We start from the raw sequence: 13,784 nt of genomic DNA on the forward strand, positions 1-13,784 counted from the left end.
AAATAATAAATGTCAATGTGTATTAATATGCTGCCATCCAGTGGTCATATTGAAGACTTGCATGGGAGATCGTCAAAGGAAAAGTCTGCTTTATTGTCAATTCTGCCACATGTACAGCACATACATACAGAGAATTGAAATTGCGTAACCCTCAGACCCTTGGTGCATTCAGTTAACATTAAACACTGACAGCAGACGCAAAAATACAGATAAATAAAGTTTAAATATATGTACATACAAACTATACAGATATACAAATGAGGACATTGTAGAAAATGTCTGGGGATGTGGGGAGCTGGGGGAGGTGGGGGGTCGTAGGGTCAGAGTTCAGTGGTGCGTGGGGTGAAAGAGGGGAGGGGGGGCAAGGTCGGGGGGAAGTTCAGCTTCCTGACAGCCTGATGGATGAAGCTGTCCTTCAGAAGAAGCTGTGTGTCAGGTGGGTGGGATCACCTGCAATGCAGAGGGCTTTGGGGGTGAGACGGGTGCTGTAGATGTCCTGGAGGGAGGGGAGAGAGACACCAACAATCTTCTCAGCTGCTCTCACAATGCGTTGAAGTGACTTGCGGCAGGACGCGTTGCAAGCGCCATACCACACAGTGATGCAGCTAGTTAGAATGCTCTCGATGGTGCCTCTGTAGAAGCGCACATTATGGGGGCTGGGGCTCTGGCTCTTCTCAGTTTGCAGAGGAAGTAGAGACGCTGCTGTGCTTTCTTGGCCAGTGCTGCAGTGTTGTTAGTCCAGGAGAGGTCCTCTGTGATGTGCACACCCAGGAACTTGGTGCTGCGAACTCTCTCCACAGTCGCACTGTTGATGGTCAGAGGAGCATGCTGAGTGTGCACTCTCCTGAAGTCAACAACAATCTCCTTCGTCTTCTCCACATTTATTTGTTGTCACTGCACCACCCGGCCAGGCGGCTCACCTCTCTCCTGTAGTTTGTCTCATCTCTGTTGCTAATGAGACCCACCACAGCCTTAATGAACAGGTTAGAGTTGTGTGACGGTGTGCAGTCGTGGGTCAGTAGAGTGAAGAGGAGGGGGCTCAGCACACATCCTTGGGGGGCTCCTGTGTTCAGTGTGATGGTGCTGGATGTGTTACTGCCGACCCGTACTGCTTGAGGTCTCCCAGTCAGGAAGTCCAACAACCAGTTGCTCAGAGAGGTGTTGAGCCCCAGCTGGACCAATTTGTGAGTGAGCTGTTGAGGGATGATTGTGTTGAATGCTGAACTGAAGTCTATGAACAGCATTCTGACATACGAGTCTTTTTTGTCCAGATGAGTGAGGGCTGGAGGGTAGTGGCGATGGCGTCATTGGTTGAGTGGTTGGACCGATATGCAAACTGGAAGGGGTCCGGGGGGGGGGGGGGGGGTAGACTTGATGTGGTGCATCATCTATAGTTATAGTTATTTTTACACCTTTGTCCACACCAAACTAAATTCAAAATGAGTATTTATTCTTACCTTTACCACTACTGGATGAATAGAAGAGTTATAGTGCAATGAGAAGGTCATTAACTGAAAACAAAGCTGACACCTATAAGAAAAAACAACAACACTTTTACACATTCGGGGTTATATGACAACAAATATGCTTTTTAAAAATGTACATAAAAATTGTTTTCTTTTTAAAAATGCGGCTATTTTCTGGTTGAAGTGTGTGTTTTTGACCTGGGCGAGGAGCTGCTCTTCTTTGTGGTCAATAGAGCAGCTTTCAGGATGTCACTGATCACGTGATTCATGTGCTCAATGGCCTGATGAGAGAGATTAGGACCCAGTCTCTCTCTAAAGAATACCTGCAACTGAAAGAAAGAAATCTAAATCAGTCTGACACAGTACATAAACTCACAGCTGAGAGGCAAACAGAGAGATCTCATAACTTCAGCCTCTCTAAACAGATTGAGCAGAACACTGCAATTTCTACACTACGACTACTGTTCATCAATAATGATTTAACACTGACAGACATGCTTACCTCTACAGCTGCAGATACAGCAACTAAGACAAAAAACTCTCAAACGTGGACAAGAGATTTATCCTGTATAACTCGATAACCACTAGATGGTGACACAAATCATACTGAGACTTGTTGACAGTTAAAGGGTCATTTAAAACTTAAATCAGTTATATAGCTATAAAGTAGCTATTTTGAAGTCAAAAACTGTTAATTTACCTATTAAGCGTATGTACTGTTAATAATTCTGCATAGTGTTGGGCCTTCAGCTACATTTCAATGTTTGATTTTAAGAATGTTTGAGAGTACAACAAAATTAGCATGCATTTTAACTTTGTGAGTGATCTGTACACACTAGCATCAACACATTAAGTCATGTCAGAGAAACCTTTCCATTGTACAACAGGCAGATAGAGGAAGCTGAAAAGTGATGAGAGAGCGCTACCATTAGAGGGCAGCACAAGAACAATAGTCAATTACTACACATTACTACAGACAACGGGCAATAAACTATGGAAATCAATTGATTTGTACATATGGGTCAAAGACAAAAAGGGGTTTTCAAGCACCAAAACAATAAACAAAAATCTAATTAAACAAAAATTATTAGACGATTTTAAATGACTCTACTTAAGGATCACAGAGCAAACCTAAAATACTAATTAATTGTCATTTTAAATCTTTACCCATCTTTTCCACTTTTCTTCAAACCACAAGGTTTTACCCATTTGTCAGCAATAAGTTTTTAATCGTTTAAAATATATATAAAAAATATTATGATCACTTATTATTTTATATATTTTAAGTACAGATCAGAATAAATATGTTGTTTCATTTTTCCATAAAATGTGTTATCCTGAATGACGTTAGAACATTATTTCACCCATATTTTGACATTTTATCTACACAAACGTTATCTGAAACATTAAAGTGCACACATTACTTGCATTTAATATGCGTTCTGTTTATATGAAATCACTTTTATTATTTCATTTGATGCAGTCACCAAAATGGGGTGTCTCATCTTTGACCCATATATAGATTTTATTATACAGCTTTATTATTTACTTCTAATGAGGATGTCACCAAAGGCAAGTTTTGTCACAAGGAAACACATTGTCGCACACACTACGTTTTGCATAAGATATGCTCTATATCTTCACATACCAACAACCAGAGGGTAACGAGCAGACCTTTATGAAGACTTTATAGTGATCTGCTTGTTTGTCAGGGCTCTTTTATCAACCCTTGAAACTCAGTAAACATGATCTGCGTCTTATTAGATCTCGATGTGCCCTCCAGCTGTTTACAAGACTCTGACTGAAGCCTCTTCAGTAATCTGGCATTACACACACACACACACACACACAGAGCGTTAAACTGCAATGAGAGCAGTGTTTCGCAGCTGTGGAGGCCTAATAAACATCACATGGGGAATAAATGCTTAGCCAAGGCTTCATCATCAGTAAATGGCAGCATAGGGATCCAAACTGCAATATTAAGACTGGAAAAATCTCATCTGATCTGATTTAAAAATATAAATGCTTATTGAAATAGCTAAAAGGCACCTAATAATCATTCCTAAGCTCATTTGACTATTGAGACGCAGATATTGTTTTATTTTTACTGTAATTGTTTTACGGCTCTCACTCAAGTGCTTTCTTACCTTGGTGGCATGACTGGTTTTATCCAAGTGGGTTTTGACCAAGGCTGTACGGTGGACAAAAGCGGTCAGCGGTGTTGCCGAGGTAACCAGGACATATACCTTTACTGTGGCATTCAGGTCCTGATTGTCCGAGAGGCTGTGTGTGATTGGTTGCCTCCTGTAGGATACAATCACAATAATGCTTGACATTGCATTGCAACATTTTTCAGTAGGCCCTCACTGCAGAACAAAGATCCAGGGGGCGGGGTTGGATCCACATCTAGGGGGTGGAGATTGGTAGGTTTAGAGGTGGGGATGGGTGGGTTTAGGGATCGGGGGTGGAGACGGGTAGGTTCAGGTAAATGTGAGGTGGGAGGAGTTGGATCTAGATCCAACCACGTCCCCTGGATCTTGTGTTCTGCAGTGAGGACCATCTCACATTTTTGGTTGGCCAATTCCTTCAGATGGGACTTGATTTACCATTCATCTTCAGCAGCATTTGGGGTTCCCTCTTGTGGAGATCTGGAAAAAGCGCAGGCAGAAGGAAGTATTGGTAATGTCACTCCTGAGATGGAAAACAGACGAGAGAAGTGGATAAAGTCTGAGTTCAGGCACATTGATTTCCTCTGTGAGGAAAACACATAGCACATGTATCGACATGAAAGCCAAAGCTACTTCAATTCTTTCCACAAAGACCTCCAGACATGTGTCTAGAGATACCACGTACTAAATCACTGAGTCTGGCCACGTTTCTCACATGCAGGTTTTGCTTCTGTGATAAGTAAACTGCAGCTCTGTTCTAAAACACAGTGCTGTTTTTTTGTGAGAACTATTATACTTTTTACAGGAATCCTTGTCAAATAAAAAGCTCAAAAGAACAATTTTGTTTGGAAAAATTATATATTATTGGAACAAATATATATATATATATATATATATATATATATATATATATATATATATATATATATATATATATATATATATATATATATATATATTTTACAAAACTATTACATATTTAATGTCACTTTTGATCAATTTAACATTCTTTTTTTTTTTTTTTTATCAATTTAACACACCCTTGCTGGATAAAAGTATTTAAAAAAAAATGTATTGTAAAATAAAATAAAAAAGTAAAAAATTATAAAATCACAGGAAATGTTGTGGTTCTCTGGGTTTGTATTTGTGGCATTGCACAAGGCACCATTGCTAGACCCAGATCACTATTTGAGGTTAGGATCACTTGACGAACAGAAGTCAATGTGTGTGCAGTGCGCATATGTGTATCTTTACTCATAATAATTTTCCTCATATCAGCCCATGCACAGCTCAGCATTTCTGAGTAAGTGAGTAGTGATCTGGCACTGCTGTGCAAATGAAAATTCCTTCACTGCTTCCCGTTGTCGTGTCACCATTTAATCAGAAACACACACATATGTCTCTCCAGCCTCAGAGAAAGGATGTCACCACACCATACAACTCAAGCAATACTTAATACTTTCTCAAACATGTCTCCAAACCTTCAGTTAAACCACACACCACACACCACACCATCCTTCGGGCCCCATTTCAGACCCCAACGAAACACTTTGAAAAACATCACGATCTCAGTAACCCGTGCTTCTGCCAAAGTCCCGGGCACTCCCAACCCAAGTGTGTGAGCTATGCAAGTGTGAGTTTACATTCAACTTGGTCACTGACCCGTCCATGTCATGTGCATATTTGTGCACTCTACAGTACGCCTGTCTTCAGATGCCATTATAAAGAGGACACAACCTGGCCTAGCCAAACCCCAAACACCAGGACTCAATCGTTCGTGTTTCTGTGGGCGTCAGGCCAACAGGAAGGACAATATTGTTTCAGAGCCGGAGACAAAGCCTCCTTTTCTGAAGCTGAGCGGTCTTGATGCTGCAGGGGCAGCGGGTGAAAAAACGGTCATTATTGTCACAAACTGTAGGCACTGTTATTCTCCTCCTTTGAGGTCTTTCAGAAGTGATGATCATAATTGGTTCAAGGCAGTAAAATTAAGCGTGATCAAGTTCAAAGAGCTTTGTAATGCAGCGTTCTGACATAAGAAAAAAGCGACTTTTTGAAGAAAAGATAACTCAGTATGGTTGTTATTAAATGGCATTAATGATGTGACTTACCTTTTAATATCCCTGCAGCAGAGTTACTCACGGTAAATATCACCCTTGACACTGACCTTTATAAGTAATTACAGAGACATGCTTAAAATGCTCCAATACACACCTGAGAGAAATGCGTCACACACACTGTGTCGGAGACGTCTGTTAAATTGAGAATGGACTTTTTAACCAATTTAAGTGCTGATGCTTTATTAGGAAATAAAGGATTCTCACAAGATACATTTTTAAGAAATGTTTTTGTTCTTCTAATGAAAGCCAATGGGGTCCAAAGTGGTTGTTTAGTATTCAGTGCTGTTATTGTTAACTAGAACTATTAAAAATTATTTTGAAACAAGATAAAACTAATGTTTTAGATAAAATTAGAACATTTTAAAAAATGTTGCACACTAATTGAAATAAGTTTAATAATACTTAAGTTGAAATTAAAGCTAAATAGAAATAGAAAATGATAAAAGCACAACAAAATTACAAAAACTTAAAATTGATATGAAAACTGAAAAGATAAAAATAAAATATTGATAAATACTATATAAATAATCCTCCAATAATTCAGTTTGGATCCCATTGACTTTCATTATAAAGACAAAAACAGTTAAAATATCTTCTTTCGTGTTTCAGACAAAAGAAATTCATACAAGTTTGGAACCACATGAAGGTGAGTAAATTATGTCAGAAATATAATTTTTATGAGAACTATCCCTTTAAATTTCGTGCAAAAAATGTAAATTTCTTTATTGACAAATCTATTGTTTCAGAAGACAGGAATACAGTGCACATGGTGATTTTATGATGCTTTTTCGTTGTACAGAAAAGAGCAGCGTGACCATTCTGCAAAAGGTCTCCTTTTGTGTTCCACAGAACAAAGTCATTCGAAATGGAAATGAAAATAAATTCATGTTGTGGCTGCAAAAAATGCATCACTCAGTATCTGTGTTAAAGAAATGCTTAGAACATTTCTGCTCACCTGACAGCTGGCTGTCTGTTAAAAACCGGCAGACTCCACCCATGTCCAGAAACGCTCCGGCAAAGGCTGGTATTATGTTAACCTGTGTGAAGATTTGACCCCGGAGGGATCAGAGGTCAGAGTTTAACGAAGACCACCATGATGGATAGTTCAAAAACATTCAAAATAATCAGTTGTCTTTCAGTAATGCTTTAAGATCCTGTGAGATGACTAATGGCTTATGAACGAGAGTGATTTAATAACCGAGACAGTAAGTAGCAGTTGCTCTTGGATCACGTCCAGAACTATAACTGGCCCAGGAGACTCACAACAGCTGGGATATTTAAGCAAATCTGATCATTATATGAGCATTACGAAATACAGGTTTCAGATGAATCGTACGTAAAATATGAGGGTTCTTATAGACTGGTTTTCTTCATTTAGAACGTGAGCTCAGAGTAGTTGAGGATGCTGGAATGTTTTATTGCGTCCTGGTTTCTATAAACATTCCCTTTGAATCTCTGGACCGTATCTTATTTCACATGCATTTCAAACAAAAAGGATTTGGCATTAGCGCTTGGAATTTGTTTGCTTTTCCTTCTCAGTGTCAGATCTTTAATGCGCCATATTTTTTTAATTATTGTGCATTACATTGCATCATAAACAGGAATCTCTTCAAGAGTGGATGTAACTGCAGTTGGCTATAGAAAGTGGGTGGTCTTACCCTCTGGCGGTGCTGCGGATGGGCGAAGTTGATTTTTCGCAGGCAACTTTTTTCAGAGCCTTTTAGGCATATCAAGATGGACCAGTCTCTTCCATCTGTGTTCGAGAGATGAAGAAATAAAGCAAAAAAAAAGATGGCAAGATCAGCACTGACAGTTTGCCAAAAACAGAGGATTAAGGCTCGCACACACACACACACACACACACACGTCTGGTCAACTATCCTTGTAGGGAGTCTCCATAGGCGTAATGGTTTTTAAACTGTACAAACCGTATTTTCTATTGCCCTACACCTAAACCTACCCCTTACAGGAAACTTTCTGCATTTTTACTTTCTGAAAAAAACTCATTCTGTATTATTAATAAGCTTTTGTACCCACGGGGACCTCAATTTAGGTCCCACGAGTCCCCATGAGTCGGTGTGTATTCAGGTTTAAGTCCCCACCAGGATATGCAAACCTGTATATTAATAATAATATAATACAATAACAACAATAATAATAATTCTAATAATTCTTTTAAAAATGTAATATTTATTTATTTATTTGTGTAAGACATTTCTGATGGAAATGTTGAAATATCATAACTTTATTGAAAAATTGTTTGTCCAAATTAGGACATCCCAGAATGTGCCCAAAGGGAGAGGTTTTGACATATTCAGCTCACTTCTGGGGACAATAATCCCTGAAATATAGCTAAGTAAACACTATAAAAAGGAACACAAAACCTTAAGGCAGTCTGTCTTTTCATAATATGAAAATAAGGAAGAAAAAAAATCTTCGCTCATAATAAAGATGGCCAATAGTTGTGAAGTCCTTTTACAGTCCTAAAAATGAGGACAAAAGTGGATTACATAATGCTGTGGCAACACTACGGGCAGTCAGGAAGATTGCCTTCATCTATACTTGACATTCTTTTAATTTCTTTTATGCAGCTTTGAATTAAAGGAGGGACATTCATGGTTTCGACAAGACATCAAAGACACATAGCCCCCTACGCAACCTCTCTGCATGCAAACACATATGATTTATGAGCGCCGTTTTAATTCACCAAATTCCAGACCAGAGGTTCAGAGGCCCAATTAGCCGTCTTGAAGTCACAATATGATCGGCCCACTTCAAACTGAATATATTAAGGCACATGCTTCAGTACATGACAGCTGTCAAATGTAATACTGCCTTGATTAATCAACCTGCAATACTAAATAAATAAACAAACAAATAAATTCCAACTAACTAATCCAATCTAAGACCAAAAGGATGTTGATTCAGGAACATGTTCTACTTAATTAAATCAAGCTGTATGTGCAAATGTAATGTTAATGCTTTAGAATTTGAACCATTGTTTATTGAGTTAATAAAACATCAAATTCTTTGAGTGAGAGAGTATCTGGAAAAAGCACATCTGGTAGTTATTGTGGTGCTCAGCATCGCTCCAGGAAATGGGCTGGTGTGTATTTGGCATAAAGTCCAAACATTTGTGCCTGAGTGCCGTCCCAGTCCAAACAACAGGAAGTACTGTTTATAGCCAAAGGGAATCATGGGAAATCAGCCTTCATGAGCCTCCTGATACAATCAGGATAATTTCAGCTCATTCTACGTTCAGATAGTGCTGTTAACAGCTCATCATTTCTAATCAGTTCAATGCATTTTAAGGTTTCTGCTTTTCCTGTAGTGTTTCAGGCCAAAGCTTAGACTACAGTTATAAGTGCTGCATACCAAACAGCCCATAGTTAAATAAGCATCTATATTACGGTCTGTACTGACTATATAACTGTCACCACGTGTATCTCTACGATCATTAAACCCTTTACACACATGCATCTGAGATATTTAATGTGTGGGTAATGGAAAGCACTGGAAAGCTCACTGATGCCTCCAGCGGTCCTGGCATTAAGATGAGTGTGTGTTTTATCAGCAGGGTTTCTGTGTATAGTTCTGGTAAAGTTGTTTGGGTGGAGCTAGCTGTTGGTCCGATGGCCTCAAGGTTTTTGATGTGTCTGCAGGCCAGCCCATCAATCTGACTGACAGATGTTGACAACCTGTTTTTGTCCGCAGCGGCAAACAAACACCTGCTTGTTTCATCACATAATACACATACTTGCATGGCCTCTACTAAAATAAATTAAACTGAAAAATAAAATAAAATAAAATCTGTGAACCAGATTTAATCCTAAAGACACCTAAAGCAATTTAAGGACCTTTAGAGCAAAGAACAATACCACCACCAAATAATTGTAAATCCAATGTTATAATGCAAAATGAGATGATGATGTAAAATATAGAATTAAAACTTCTTATATTGTTATGCTGATACATAATTTGTCAAAATGTGTACTCAACTGGAAAATTGTACAACAGAAGCATTTTCACTAATGATCTCAGATGTTTGGACCTCACTGTATTGTTTATATTTTTCATCCACAAGAATGTGCCATTACATACTTCATTCAGGAATTATGGTTTTCAAAAGGAATCAAAATACTTTTGGAAAAAAAATAAGTTTGTTTATATTGATGAAAGGGCTCAAAATAACAGCTCAATTTGAGGTAATAATCTCAATAAATCTTCATTTGTGGTAATACAGTTGCATAATACTAGTTTATGCATCTATATAAATTTCAGGATGAATATGGCATAACCAAGTAATAATGGTCGGCGCTATGTACTTGAAAAACATTCACAGAAACTTAACAGCACAGTTCATGAGAGGCCTCCATCTCGATCACCTCTCTGTGTCCAGTCACGACCTGGAGGAGGAGGAGGGGAGGAAGGTTTTAGGACCCCAGCTGTGACCGTGAAGCAGTGCTTAAACTGAGCTGGAGACCAAATTAACCCTTGAGCCACCTGATGGTAGATGGGAACAACAAACCTCTGAGATCACGAGCCAGCAGCACACAACAGTGCAATTTATTACACGGCTCTCTCCAGATTACTTCATTCTGACTGGTCACTAGCAGCATTCTGCGGTCAAATATTTTGACCACTAAACTATATTTGACCATTGTCCTTGGAGACCAACCAATGATACCTCACATAATACACAGAAAACATTGCGAAAAACACACAAGAGTCAAATCAGACTGGGAATACAATGATAAAAATTGATTATATTTGTTATTGCCATCCCTTCTGGTTAACTCAAGTGCATTGCATTTGCAGCGTGCTTAGGTTATATACCACACATTTTGGTGAATTTAGCTCACAGCAGGCATTCCATGCATCCAGAAAATTTGCATACTGTGATATGCGGTGCAAAAATAGAAGTTGGTAGAATGCCAGTCTAAACATACCCAATCTGTCCTGAGCCATCCATACATGTATGCATATGTGTGCTGCAAGTTCTCAACAGCACATTAACATCATATTTTTAGCATTTTTAGTATACATTTTGTATGCAGTATGCATTTTGTGTATTAAATACAAATGTGCTGCATGCATAATTTAATGCAGATGTCCTATTACATATCGAAATGTGTAGTGACAATACACTGCACAGAACACTGTATCCCACAATGCAATGCAATTACTTGAGATTCCATTCCCACTGCAACAAATTAAACCCAAGTAATTTCAGTCACGATTTAACAAAATTTGATTAAAAGTAATAGTTCACCCCAAAAAGAAAATCTGTTTAAAATTGACTACCCCTAAGCCCATCCAAGATGTAGATGAGTTTATTTTTTTTCATCAGAACAGATTTGGAGATATTTTGCGTTACATCTCTTGCTCACCGATGGATCCTCTGCAGTGAATGGGTGCCGTCAGAATGAGAGTCCAAACAGCTGATAAAAACATCATAATAACGATCAACATTACGCCGGTCCATCAAATAACATTGGGTGAAGCAGAAAGCTGCGTGTTTGTAATAAACAAATTACCAGTGAGACGTTTTAATTTCAAACCGTTGCTTCTGGCTAAAATACTAGTCCTCCATCCATACTAATACTTTCTCCAGTGAAAAAAAATCATCTAGTCTGAATCAGAATAGAAATTTGCACAGAAACAGTCCAAAACTGTTCTAAACAAATATGTTGTGGATTTTTATGTGAGAGGACAACAGGGGATGGACTTTTTCACTGGAGGAAATGTTATTTCAAATTATGGAATTTGGCCAGAAGCAACAGTTTAAAGGTAAAAGCTTTGTTTGGATTACTTGTGGATTATTATTGTGATGTTTTTATCAGCTGTTTGGACTCTCATTCTGACGGCACCCATTCACTGCAGAGGATCAAGTGAGCAAGTGATGTAATGCTAAATCTCTCCAAAACTTTTTTTTATTAAGAAACAAAACCATCTACATATTGAATGGCCTAAGGATAAGTACATTTTAATTTCTGGGTAAACTAATCATTTAAAAATGCTAAATGAACACATTTACTGTACAGTATGTTAAGAGCTGATAACCAGACACTGCTTTCTGAATTAGGTCATGTGATAACCGTGCAGCATGCTATATGTTAAAGTGTTGATTATGCATACATTTTTTACATATTAGAAGTTAAATATAGGCAGCATTCAGAGTAATGCATACTGTGCAGTAAGTACAGCAGTATTCCAAATATAAACTGGGTTTACACACAAAAGGACAGGATGTTATTGTTCCCCAACTCACCTCTCCTGTCCTGTCTGAGTGAGGCGCTGGTCTCTGCGTAACGGGCCTGATCCACTCGATACCCCTGCTGCTGTAGGACTCTCTGGTACAACTGGACCTCAGTGTCCGTCGGAGCATGTTGGCCTGTCAGAATAATGGCTTTTCCTGCACAGCTGCGCTTAGAATGACGCACCTGAGAGAAAGAAGAGAAACTGTTTAGCAACTATAGTTTTTCTTTTGAACATAAATGTATTCTTGATGTTACTTACTTTAAAACTTAATAAAATGCACAATAAACCTGATTTGTAGGTTACAAATGCTCAGTGAAGATCATAACAGGGTTTAAAGCGTCCCCTGGCTTTGTCACATGTGAAGATCACAACACCAGGGGCTAATCAGAAAGGCAGCTGTGCATTTCAAAAGTACCCATAATGCAGTCTAGCATGGTAATGACCTCTGTGGGCCGTCAGGTAGGACGGAGGGCTGAACCCCGATTAGATTAGAGCAGACTTCAGACATCTGGACTCGTTCAGAGTTTCAGGTGATGGCTACTGCACGGGAGAATTCTGGGATATGGTTCAGTTTAGTACCAGAGGAAATTCTGAAAACATGAGCCTTATTAAAAGTCATATTAAACATAGCACACGATCATCCAGTTCCGTGTTGCATAACAGAATCGGAGGAACACGGTGTTATTTGGGCAGAGCTTCAGCATGAGCGTGTGACTGAAGAAGGGAGGGGAGCGTTTCCTCTCCTTCAGCATGGATGATACTGTTCCCCTTTCTTCTCTCTCTGTATGTGTTCATCTTTTTCTGCCGTCGTGCTGTGCTGTTCTCTCTCGCTCTCTCTCAGAGGTCCACTCCTCCTCTGCTTGTAAATGTTTCCATCTGGGAGCTCAGCCACATTAATGAAAGGGTCCTAAGTGGCCAACGTCAACCCCTGCACCCCATTATTCGCTCATTTAGACTTCAAAACAGATTCTTTACTATTGTTCATAAATTACATAGGTTAGGGATTTCAAAATAAAACCATAAACAACTTTTAGAGGATTTAGTACACACTAACAATAAACTACTACTACTACTATGTCTTATTATTAACAACATTGTTAATTAGAATAATGCGGCTTGTTGAAGAGATGTGTACTAATTTAAGCAATTAGACTTTCGCTTGAACAAAACACATTCATATACTTACATTGAAGGATGGATGGACTTAAGCCATATCTAGAGACTAGAATATCAGAGACGTTTGGGCATCTAACACATCTATAACACCTTTGCAACTGCATATCAACACACACATGATGGTGAGTTCTGCAAGGACCACCACCACTAAAATCAAACTGTTCTCTTTTCTTTTCAAATACTAGAATTCCAACTTCATCACCAACTCAAATGAAACAAGAGGCATCTCATTTCCATTCATACTTAGTTTCCCACTCTTTCTCTCCTACATCCCCCCAGTCTGTCTCTCCTCCTCCCATCTGCTCCCTCTCTCCTGCCCCTCTGTGAGACCTCAGGCTGCAGACGCTAATCTAAAACATGCAATTACTGGACTGCATTCATTTCACCCTCCGTGTCTGCGGCCCAAGACACAAACATCATTACTTCATTAAAGCGCTGCCTAAAACAGCCCAGCGCTCAAAGGAAGTAATAACAACCAATAAGAAACATCTCATGAAGAAAGAGGGAAATAAAAAGGAAGTAGGGAGGGAGATGAATATATATATATATATATAAAACCCAAAGAGCTGAGAGAGCACGATGATACATTAACTTTA

The 13,784-nt window shown here is 38.9% G+C and overlaps 1 protein-coding gene across 1 annotated transcript in view; it reads right to left on the bottom strand.

Moving 5' to 3' along the window:
* Nucleotides 1–13,784, bottom strand: part of LOC306861342 (cadherin-like and PC-esterase domain-containing protein 1) — a 57,295-nt gene that overhangs the window by 37,332 nt on the left and 6,179 nt on the right. The window contains exons 2-8 of the mRNA XM_079403554.1: nucleotides 12,023–12,194; nucleotides 7,410–7,504; nucleotides 6,707–6,788; nucleotides 4,073–4,157; nucleotides 3,614–3,770; nucleotides 1,665–1,795; nucleotides 1,458–1,530 (exon numbers count right to left, since the gene is read on the bottom strand). Coding sequence (XP_079259680.1) covers nucleotides 1,458–1,530; nucleotides 1,665–1,795; nucleotides 3,614–3,770; nucleotides 4,073–4,157; nucleotides 6,707–6,788; nucleotides 7,410–7,504; nucleotides 12,023–12,194 — 795 coding nt within the window. The remainder of the gene's footprint in view (nucleotides 1–1,457; nucleotides 1,531–1,664; nucleotides 1,796–3,613; nucleotides 3,771–4,072; nucleotides 4,158–6,706; nucleotides 6,789–7,409; nucleotides 7,505–12,022; nucleotides 12,195–13,784) is intronic.

This window comes from Barbus barbus (assembly GCF_936440315.1).
Source record: "Barbus barbus genome assembly, chromosome: 42".
Classification (NCBI taxonomy): domain Eukaryota; kingdom Metazoa; phylum Chordata; class Actinopteri; order Cypriniformes; family Cyprinidae; genus Barbus; species Barbus barbus.